Here is an 11,490-nt window from a genome sequence, read left to right on the forward strand (position 1 = left end):
GTCAGAACAGTGGAAGCTGCTGGGAATTGCCGGAACTACCGGGAACTACTGGAATAGCTGACGCAGAGGGTAGAGAAGGTGACGCAGAGCCAGCGCAAAAATAGTCGGGGTTAGCCAATCTTGTGCCAGATCAGCTGGAATTCTGCCAAGTGAAGTGAGGTAAAACTCACTCAGATTTTCCGCCAGTATTTTCTCTGTAAAGGATTGCTAGATGAGCATCCTAGATTTGTATTCAAATATTTCTCCTACATAATAATAAACCCTTGAAACTGTTGCACCGGTTTTCCTGCATTGGGTTTTCCCGGGGACTATTGTGTCCAAAAATAAGTGTGTCCTATGTATCTTGTTCTTTGCTCTGTTTTATGTTTCATGAGATCAAACATTTAATTAGTGTAGGTTGCAGAAGTTATTTGCTTCAGTATTCAGAAGAATAACTTGATAATGTAATTTTGAAAATCAAGTAGGTGAAGTAGATTCAGATTTGCTGCAGTAGGGGTTCCTTTAGAGTGTAGGAATTTTCACATGGTATCAGGGCGTTGATTTTGAAAACAAGAAGAGCAGATCAAGTGCTAAGCAGTGAGGCCAAAAGCTACACTTGGCAACAATTCGAATCCCCTTGAAGGGATTGCGCAGTCCTTGCCGAGAAGCAGATCTGAGGAAATCTCTCTCTGAGTGAGACGACAGAGAGGTACGATTTCCAATTCGTAAGTTTGCAGAAGTAGTGGGAGTGACGCAGAGCCTCAACGCAATGCTTGAAGGGCACAATTTCTACCGAGGCATAAATCCTCTGGAAAAGAACGAAGACACGTAGAAGGGGAACTTTCTCCTCTGAGAACTTTCCACCAGAAAGTTCGAATTTCTCACTTGCTGAGCAGCTGAGTAGTGTTAAGTAGTGACTAGAGGAGTCAGTTCGACAGTTGGATAAGATGGCATCACAGGGGCTTAGAGATCATGACAAGTTGGAATGTGCTTCCAACTATGTCATATGGAAGACTAGAATCCTAGTTGTTTTGGATGAATATGATCTCGAGGCTTATGTCAAAAGTGTTGTAGTTGTTCCCACTGACAACGATCAAAAGAAGAAGTACAAAGCCGAGCAAGGGAAGGCAAAGAGGCTCATTCTCGATGAAGTTCGAGATCATGTGGTCTCACACTTGCAGGGCAAGGATACAGCCCGAGAGATGTGGGAAGCCTTGTCTTCTCTGTATGGAGGCTCTTCCGAACAGCAAAAGATGTATTTAGAGTAGAAGTTGCAGCGGACTTTGATGTAGAAAGGAGAAGGGGTGAATCTCTATCTTCAATGTCTTCAAGACACCATAGACCAAATTGCTGCAGTGGGGTCCACTCCTCAGCCAACTGTGATGGTGAGGATAGCCCTGAATGGAGTCTCGAATGAATGGCAAGTTTTCGTCCAAAGCATATTGGGCAGAGAAAAACTACCTTCATGGGAGGAGATGTGGGTGGCTCTTCAACAGGAGGAGTTAAGGAGGGACCTAGTGAAGGTCAACCTCAGTGGCAACAGTGGGAGTGGCACAAAGACGAAGGAGGAGGAGGAGAACGCAGCTCTAGCATCGAAGGGACAGCAGAAGCCGAAGCGAAAGGAGGACATTTCGAAGGTGAAATGTTTCAATTGTGGTGAGATGGGCCACTATGCATCCCAGTGTCCTTTGAAGAAAAAGGACAAGGATGAGAAACATGATCCTAAGGCTGCTTCAGCAAAGATTGACGAGGATGAGTTTGCCATGAGTGCCCACGCATCTCCAGGCAGGAGATGGGGCGATATTGAGCTGTAGTCGAGAGGACTACATGTGGGCACGATCCTTGAGGAGTCCACCTCTTGGATCAATTCCTTGCTACAGGAGCCCAAGATTCAGCAGTAGCGAGATGGACTTAGTGTCAGATGATGTGGTGGATTGGTTGGAGGATAGATGCAGTAGCTTGGTACCACAGAGTCATCAGCGCAAAGAAATGTTGGCAGCAGTGCAAAAGTCGGCAACAGTGCAGAAGTCAACAGCAGCACAGAAGATTCAGAGGGTAAGAGACTAGTCGCAGTCAAATTCCAACATGCATTGTATTATGCTGAACACAATTAAGTTCAGTTAATTTTGGATGTTTTTCAGTTGCTTCTCTTAGCCACTGAGTTCCAGTATAGATGCAGTGTTAGCAGTGCCAGTGCTAGTAGCATAGCGGATGCAGCGTTTGAGAGGGAGTTGTAGTACAAATGCAGCAATGGCAGTGGCAGTGTCATGGGCAGCAGTAAAGTAGCAGCAGCGGTACAGTGTTGGTGGCAGCAGTAATGCAGAAAGGTGGTGCTTCAAAAACAAAGCAGCATGCAGGTGGACATTGTTGCTAGAGCACTTTCCTCGCTAAGAGGGACTGTTAGTTTTTGGTAGCATTGGAAGTGCTCTAGCCTTGAAAATTTGTAGAAAGGCTAAGGCACATGAGTTCTAAAGAACCCAGAAACCGTTTGGTGAAATTCCACCCAGATTGTATTTTATTAAAATAATTAATATTTTTAATGGAGTTCCTAAGTCTAAACTTAGGGAAATGAAAATATTAATGGGTAGTAATCAAAGTATGGGTGAGAATGATTTAGAATGCGGAGCAAGTTACATTTTAATATTCGTCGTTGATTAGAGACTTAATCTCGTTCGTTGAAGACTCAACGGGGAAAGTATAAAATGGAGGCTTGGGGTTCATTTGGAAATACACACAGAGAGATTGAGGAAATCAATTTTCTGAGGTGAGAAGTTCTCAGGAGGAAAATAGATTGGGGAGATCTTGTAGCTGAGGGGTAATGAGAATCTGAAAGGGCTTTCCGGAGAATACTAAGGCGGAGAGAGCTTGCAGAGAGACAGTGCAGTAGTTGGGAGAGCTAACGCAGAAAAGTTGGATGTCACGCAGAATCCAAAACTATCGAAACTATCGAGAACTGCCGAAACAACCGGGACAGCTGACGCAGAGGCAGCGCAGTAGCCGGGAGAGCTGACGCGGAAAAGTTGCCTGTCACGCAAAATCCAGAACTGTCGGAACAGCCGAAACTGTCAAGAACTACCGAAACTGTCGGCAACTGCCGAGAGAGCTGACATAGAGGGAAGAGAAGGTGATGCAGGGTTGACACAGAGCCAACGCAGAAATAGCCGGGGTTAGCCAGTCTTGTGTCGGATTAGCCGGAATTCTGTCGGGTGAAGTAAGGTAAAACTCACTCAGATTTTCCGCCAGTATTTTCTCTGTAAAAGATTGCTAGATGAGCATCCTAGATTTGTATTCATATATTTCTCCTGCATAATAATAAACCCCCAAAATTGTTTCACCACTTTTCTCGCATTGTGTTTTTTCGGGGACTATTGTGTCCAAAAATAAGTGTGTCATATGTATCTTGTTCTTTGCTCTGTTTTCTGTTTCATGAGATCAAACATTTAATTTGTGTAGGCTGCAAAAGTAATTTGCTTCAGTATTCAGAAGGATAACTTGATAATGTAATTTAAAAATCAAGTAGATGAAGTAGATTCGGATTTGCTGCAGTAGGGGTTCCTTCGAGTCTAGGAATTTTCACACCCCCATCGAAGCAATTGCTATGGTGCATCTTATAAGGTATCTAAAAAGAATTGAACAAATGGGAGTAGGTAGATGGTCGAAGGTTATCTTCAATGAAGGCATGAGTGAAAGAAAGAAATCATGGATGAGACAAAACAACAAATGGATGCAAAAAGGGGATATTCACCTCAATGTTTGTCCCGCAAATAGCAAGGAGTTAGAGAATTTTGTTGTGGAGAAGTTCCATAAGCGTATATGGGGAAAAGAGTTGGGTAGAAAGAAGAAGTACTCTGTTCAGGAATTTGTGAAAATTCCACAACAAGAATCCCTACTGCAGCAAACCGATGTTACTTCTCCTACTTGTTAATCCATACAAGTTATTTACTGTGTGCTACGGCAAATATTGAAGTAATACTACCGCAGCGTTCACTTAATTAAATTATAAGCAGAAACAAGAGACTGAGCAAGAAAGAAAATAAAACACAAGTGACACCATTGTTTTTGGACAAACGTGCCCGGAAAAACCCAATGTGGGAAAACCGGTGCAGCACCTCTTAGGGTTTTATATTATTTAACAATAGTTTCTGAATACAACTATGGATGCCCTCTCGACAATCCAGTTACAGAGAAATACAACTGGCAGAGAAGAATTGTGAGATTACCTCACTCTGCCCGGCAAATCCTGGTTGTTCCAGCCGCTGAATCAACCATCCCCGGCTACAACTACGCTACCCCTGCACAGTAACTGTGTGGGCCTGCGTGGAGCTCTCTGAGGCTCTGCGTCAGCTCAACTGGGAAACGTCTTGCCTTCTAGAGCAGTTTCCAACCCTCCCAACTCAGAAATGTCAACTCCTCTGCAAAACTCGGACTTTTGAGTGGGTGACTGAGTTGCCTCTGCGTGAGCCCTTCAAGCTCAGCGTCAAGCTCTACGTGGGCCCTTTTGGCTTAAAGTCAACCCCTCTAGTGTCTCTCTGCCTCTCTTTGCTGCATATCCTAGGCTCTGGAGAAGATACTCCAACCCAACTATCCCTACCCCTCAACTACAAGAAATCTACTCGATTAGAATTTCCTCTTGTGAACTTTTCACTTCAGGAATTCAATCTCTTGATCACTTGATGTGTTTTCCAAATGACCCTCAAGCCCCTTCTTATATATTTTTGTTGGACAACCAATGGCCTAAATTAACTCCTAATCAAAGGCTCAGATCGTTTTGGCTTAATCTTCGTCTTCTTCTAGAAGTTACATCCACAATTAGATTAATACCGATTAATATTTAATTTTCCTAAACTTAGACTTAGGAACTCCATTAAAATTATTAATTATTTTAATAAAATTGTCTCTGGGTGGAATTTCCCAAAACATTTTATGGGTTCTTTGGAATACATGTGTCTAAGCCTCCCTGCAAAGTTTGACGCCTAGAGCACATCTGATGCTACGCCAAATCAACACTCCCTCTTAGCAACGAATGTGCTCTAGCAATATACGTTGTTGCATATTGCTCTGACTCTGAAGCATTGTCCTCTGCACTGCTGATGTCTGACATGTTGTCCACTAACTACTACGCTATTGTTGTAATTGTATTGCTGCCTTTGACACGCCACTATCAAATGCTACATTTGTACTACACCTCCCTCTCAAATGTTGCTAGCACTGCCACTGCTAAAACTGCAACTCAGTTGCTGAGAGAAGCAACTGAAAAACATCTAAAATTACTGAATTAACTGTGTTCAGTATGATACCACGTCAATGCTAGAGCCCGACTTCTGCTAGTCTCTGCACTGACCCTCTGAATCTACTGTGTTGTTGTTGACCTCTTCTTTGTGCCATCTGCACTGCTGCCAACTCTGCTCTGCGTTGTTCAGTCTCTGGCGCTCCTAGCCACTGCAACTGTATCCCTGACACTCCTCGGCACCAACCGACACTAGTCCATCCTGCTACTGCAAGACTGGGCTCCCATAGCAAGGTATTGATCCTAGAGGTGGACTCCTCAAGGATCCTGCCCATCTGCAACTCTTCGAACTAGAGCTCAAAATCAGCCCACCTCCCTCCTAGAGGTATCTCGGATGTCATGGTGAACTCCTCCTCGATCTTTGTGGCTGCAACCTTAGGATCGTGCTTCTCATGCTTGTCCTTTTTCTTTAAAGAACACTGGGATGTATAGTGGCCCATCTCACCACATCTGAAACACTTCAACTTTGAGACATCCTTCTTTCGTCTTTATTGCCCCTGTTGTCCCTTCAATGCAAGGGTTGCATTATCCTCCTCCTCCTTGGGCTTCGACCCACTGCTGTTGTTGCTTTCGTCAAGTTTGACCTTGACCAGGTCTCTCCTCAGTTCCTCCTGTTTTAGAGCTGCCCACATCTCATCCCAATTTGGCAATGTTGCTCTACCCAGGATACTCTGGACAAAGACTTGCCACTCATTTGAGACAGAATTTAGGGCCCGTCTAACTAACTCTGAATCTTGACCTGTACGTCCCACAGTCGACAACTCATCACGAGTCTCCTTTAGCTTTGTGAGGAATGGATCCACACGTTCTCGCTTTGCATCTGAGCAGATCTCAACATCTGTTCCAAGTACACCTTCCACTTCTCGGAAGATCCCCGATATAACGTGGCCAAGGCATCCCACATCTCCTTAGCAGTTGCTCTACTAGCAACATGGCACACCACGTGATCCTTGACTCCATCCAAGATCATCCTCTTAGCCTTCGCCATCTCAACCTTGTACTTCTTTAGCGGATCTACATCCGCAGGTTCAGCTACCAAGCTATCAACGTACGTCTTGAGGGCATGTTGATCTAGAAGGAAAGACATTCTAGCCTTCCAGATGACGTAGTTGGATGCTTCGTCCAACCTGTCCTGATCCCTCAAGCCACTGGTTGCCATATCTGCCAAAAATGTCGAAAATCCCCTCTCTACTTCTCACTGTTGTTGCTCAGCCAATGAGAAAACGGACTTCTCGGCAAGAAGTCTGCTGAGGAAAGATTCCCTCAAGGTGCTTCTCTTCCTCCTTCTAACGTTTTTCAAGCCAGCAAAACGGCCTATTGAAAATCTATGTCCCACCAACTCTCTCACGCTGAGGCTTCAGCGCTGCTCCCTCTGCCCCTGCAAAAATTCGAACTGGAAGTCCTCTCCGTCGACTCGCTCAGAGAGAGACTGCCTCGAAAATTTGCACTTTCGGCTTGGAACTGCGTCAACTCTCTAGTGGTTTCGAACTGTTGTCTCCTATAGCTTTTTTCGAACTCCCTTCCTTTGCTCAGCGTTGGATCTACCGGCTCTGCTCTTCTTGCTTCACCTGCACTGCTCTGATACAATGTGAAAATTCCACAACAAGAATCCCTACTGCAACAAACTGATGTTACTTCTACTTGTTAATCCATACATGTTATGTACTGTGTGCTAGGCAAATATCGAAGTAAATACTACTACAGCCTTCACTTAATTAAATTATAAGCGGAAACAAGACACTGAGCAAGAAAGAAAATACAGCACAAATGACACTGTTGTTTTTGGACAAATGTCCCCAAAAAAACCCAATGTGGGAAAACCAATGCAGCAGCTCTGAGGGTTTTATATTATTAAGAAGTAGTTTCTAAATACAACTTTGGATGCCCTCCCGACAATCCAATTACAAAGAAATACAACTGGCAGAGAAGAATTGTGAGATTACCTCACTCTACCTGGCAAATCTCGGTTGTTCCAGCAGATGAATCAACTGTCCCCGGCTACAACTATGCTGCCCCTACGCAGTAACTGCGTGGAGCCCTTTGAGGCTCTGCATCAGCTCAACTAGGAAACGTCTTGCCTTCTAGAGCAGTTTCTAGCCCTCCTGGCTCAGAAATGTCAGCTCTTCTGCAAAACTCATACTTCTGCATGGGTGACTGAGTTACCTCTGCGTGAGCCCTTCTGGCTCAGCGTCAAGCTCTGCATGGACCCTTCTGGCTCAGCATCAACCCTTCTGGTGTCTCTCTGCCTCTCTCTGCTGCATATCCTGGGCTCTAGAGAAGATACTCCAACCCAACTATCCCTGCCCCTCTACTGCAAAAACGCTACTCGATCAGAATTTCCTCCTCAGAACTTCTCACTTCAGAAATTCGATCTCTTGATCTCTCAGTGGTTTTCCAAATGACCCTTAAGCTCCTTCTTATATCTTTCTATCGGACAACCAACGGCCTAGATTAACTCCTAATCAATCAGATCGTTTTGGCTTGATCTCCATCTTCTTCTAGAAGTTACACCCACAATTAGATTAGTACCTACTAATATTTTAATTTTTTTAAGTTTAGACTTGAGCACTCCATTAAAAATATTAATTATTTTAATAAAATTGTCTCTAGGTGGAATTTCCCAAAACGCTTTATGGGTTCTTTGGAATACATGTGCCTTAGCCTCCTGCAAAGTTGGAGGCCTAGAGCACATCCGATGCTACCCCAAATCAACAGAATTCAACCCCACTTGTGATCTCCAACAAAACAAGTACATTGGAGCTAGCATTCCATGGAGAGCAAAGATTCTTGTTGCTCAACTAAGAACTAACTCACATCAACTTCGGTGTGAAACGAGACAGTGGAAGAGACCTATAGAAGCTTGGAAGTTGAGAAGAACGGGTGTGTACCTTTTGCACTCCTAGGGCAGTGGAATCCGAAAGCATTTCATTTTGGAATGTGATGCTTTCAGAGACATCAGAGACAACTATGGCAGTAGTAGTACGTTAGCATCAATTCTCTGGCAGTGTCTTTTCAGTGAGGGGACTGTTAGGAAGTTGGGTCAGCTCATCATCAATTTGAGTAAGAAAATGATTGAATTGCAAAAGACAAAAAAACAGGGAGCCTAGTAGTCCCATAGACTATTTTTAGTCCCGTGTATGTTAAAATATCATCCATTCATTCATCCTTTTTATAAGACATGCCACAGAGATACATGGACTCAAAAACCACCATCAAATGAAGTCAAATGTGTTTTTTAATGAATTTTTTTAAAAATGCGGCTAGCTTGTTTATGCAGAATTCAAATGTGTTTTTTAATGAATTATTTTTGAAAGTGTGACCAGCTTGTTTATGCAAAAAGGCTGGGAAACACTAGCACTTTTGTTCAACTAAGGTTATACTATCAAATGCTTTTTCGTCAAAGTTATCCGGAGCTTGCCATTGGCTCCTACTGCTTATTCATAGATTTATTGAAATTGAACCTTAGTAGGTTTTCGTTAAAGTCGTCCGGAGCTTGCCCTTGGCTCCGAACCATTATTCACACATTCATTAAAATTGAAATTGAACCTTCTTGGGTGGCCAAATATGCCAATGTCTTCACCACTTAATGGCAATTATAATTGGAAGCTTAAAACATTCATTCTGACTGTGAATTTCAACTTTAGAAATACATGTATTAAGAGCCTTTGTATATTTTTCTGATGGGACATTAGGTACATGATGCAATCCCAGTATTTCCTGTCATCGTCGTCGGCTCTAATCTAAACCACAATGGCATGAGCAAAAACAAGAATAATTACCTGGCCTGTGATTTGTTTGCCCGTGCTTCAACTGTCATTTTCTGTGCTGTTTTTTTTGTGGATACCGATAACTGTACGAGCTCGGTGCATCTGAAACGACTAACTGAAATGTCTGACTAAAGTTCCGCAATGTCAAAAAGAGACAACAAACACTAAATACAGATACAAGTCCACGCACCTGAAGAGGCTGTGTTTAGGGCGACGGACTACTGTAACTCCTACAGCTGTGTTAAGTGTGGCATTCGCCATGAAATCAGAGCTAATTGCTTCGACTGGTACACTATGAACGCGATAAAATTATGAATATGTTTTCATTTTGTAAATATTTTTTATATCAAAAAAGGGAGGTTGAGATTTTAATCTCTGTATAGTTTAATGGTAGAGGTTAAATTCACCGAAGCTAAATTTGAAGTTCAACCAAATATTTTAAAAATAAATAAATTAAGTGTTTTTAATATTTATTAATGTATTGTTTAAGGAGTTTTGGAGAAATTGTGATGGGCATTTTTTGATGTGAAGTTATTGGTTTAATTTTATGTCGTGATGAGGGTGGTATATTGGATATGATGAAGATGTAGTCTCACCAAGCTTAAAAAAAATTATTTATTAATGTATTACATATGGGCGTAAAATATATTGGAGTTTTGTTAAGGCATTCTTTGGTAAAAAGGTCACCATTTTGAAATCCAACCATGCGGGTTGGTGTGGCTCTCACCGAGTTTGATCTCGCGATGATTTTGACAATTTAGATGCCCTTCGGTCACAACTACTCAAGCCACAAGTTAGGCGTGCTAGTCATTCTAGGACTCACATTACCTAACAAACAAAAACAAAGTATTTATTAATGTATTTATTTTATTATTATTATTTTAATATTTTTAGCATGGATATTTCCACAGTCAGTAAATTGTTGTTGATGATGAGGACTTTTGGAGAACGGTGTGTTACGATCTTTGTTATGTCGAACGTTTCGGGTGAACCCTTCACCCATCTTCTAGGTGAAGGGTTCACCCGGAATGTTGGGCATAACCAAGATCGTAACACATAGTTCTCTAAAAGTCTTCATCATCAACAATTATTGTTAAATGTTTTAAAAGTATTTAAACTATCAATATTATTTTAAAATAATATCGAAGTGCATTAACTCTTGGACATTTTTGGTGAATGAGATTTAATATTATTATGTATGTATTTAGATATTATATTTTAATATAGAGTTGTTGATTTACTAAGTATTAATATTAATGATAGGTGTTGTCTAAACATGCTATGTATTGGAGTTGTCGGCCATAATCCAACAAAAAAAATCGTCAAATCTTTTTCTTTTTTTTTAAATGGGTTTTTTACTACATATATGGATTCAGTACCCTGAAAAGCCCTTAGGGCACTCGGATTGTGGAGAGTTTACAACTCAAACTTGTCATTCCAATAAATATTTGTCAGATTTTGGACAAATTAGACTAGAAAATATGTGAGAAAATCCTCCAAAACATATAACATATATACTACGTGTTAATATAATATTAATTATTAGTGGTGATAGGAGTGAGGGTTATTCTTTATGTTGGAAATAATACTGAGAGGGGGGTTGAATCAGTATTATCAAGTCAATTATTTTTCAATTCAACCACAGATTTGTATACGCTACTTTAGATAGAGAAACCAGCGTATATATGCAACTTCAGTTAAGGAAAATAACATATAACTCACAGACTTGTAATTTAGTTATTCTTCAGATGTTAATCTTAAATCTGTGTGTCAGAACCATATAGACATCAACCAGGAACAGAAAAATAGTGCAGACAGTCACACATAAGAACACAAGATATAAGGTGGAAACCCAATGTGGGTGAAAACCACCTGCTGCAATATGTCTCTATCTTCTTAGAAACCTCTTTTTACAATGATTCTGGTGCAGTCTTATACCAGTACGCAGGCTGCTACCTGCAGAAGGCTACAACCTTCTCTCGTTCTCCAACTTCACCTGGAAGGGAGCTACAACCCCCTTAGCTCTTGTACTAGCTGAGGTACTAGTACGCAGGTTGCTACCTGCAGAAGGCTACAACCTTCTCTTTTCTTCCAGGGACCACGTTTCATAAATTTTCAGACTGGATCCGTGAATAACATCAATCATACATCAAGTATATCTGCAATAATCAATCTCCTTTGTACAACCCAATATAGGATCAACCAGAACACTTCTCAGAATGTTGTAACCAGAAAACAGTAACAGTAACCAGACACCAAATCTGAACCCAGAACACTGCAGCAATAAACAGAAGCAGCTAAAGCATATTTCATGAAATGTACGCTACTTCACTAAGCATAAACCTGCGTACATACGCAGCTATATCAATGCCAACCAGCGTATATGTTGTCTTATTTCGCTGAACCTGCGTGTATACGTGCCTCTGATGTGCGGAACCTACATACAGATCTATAACA

At 41.7% G+C, this 11,490-nt stretch overlaps 1 protein-coding gene across 6 annotated transcripts in view; it reads right to left on the bottom strand.

The window, feature by feature from the left end:
* The window catches only part of LOC149233085 (Pentatricopeptide repeat (PPR) superfamily protein), a 232,028-nt gene extending 222,644 nt beyond the window's left edge, over positions 1 to 9,384 (bottom strand). For 3 of the 6 annotated variants that reach the window (XM_089379692.1, XM_089379688.1, XM_089379687.1), the window contains exons 1-2: positions 9,224 to 9,380; positions 9,046 to 9,135 (exon numbers count right to left, since the gene is read on the bottom strand). In XM_089379692.1, the coding sequence (XP_089235818.1) occupies positions 9,046 to 9,135; positions 9,224 to 9,294 (161 nt within the window). In that variant the 5' untranslated portion in view covers positions 9,295 to 9,380. Of the gene's footprint in view, positions 1 to 9,045; positions 9,149 to 9,223 lie in introns of all 6 variants that reach the window. The other 3 variants (XM_089379691.1, XM_089379689.1, XM_089379690.1) reach the window with 3 other exon arrangements.
* Positions 9,385 to 11,490: the final 2,106 nt, after the last annotated feature.

Source organism: Pinus tabuliformis, chromosome J (assembly GCF_031772625.1).
Source record: "Pinus tabuliformis cultivar Carrire ecotype Pingquan chromosome J, CPIR1, whole genome shotgun sequence".
Classification (NCBI taxonomy): domain Eukaryota; kingdom Viridiplantae; phylum Streptophyta; class Pinopsida; order Pinales; family Pinaceae; genus Pinus; species Pinus tabuliformis.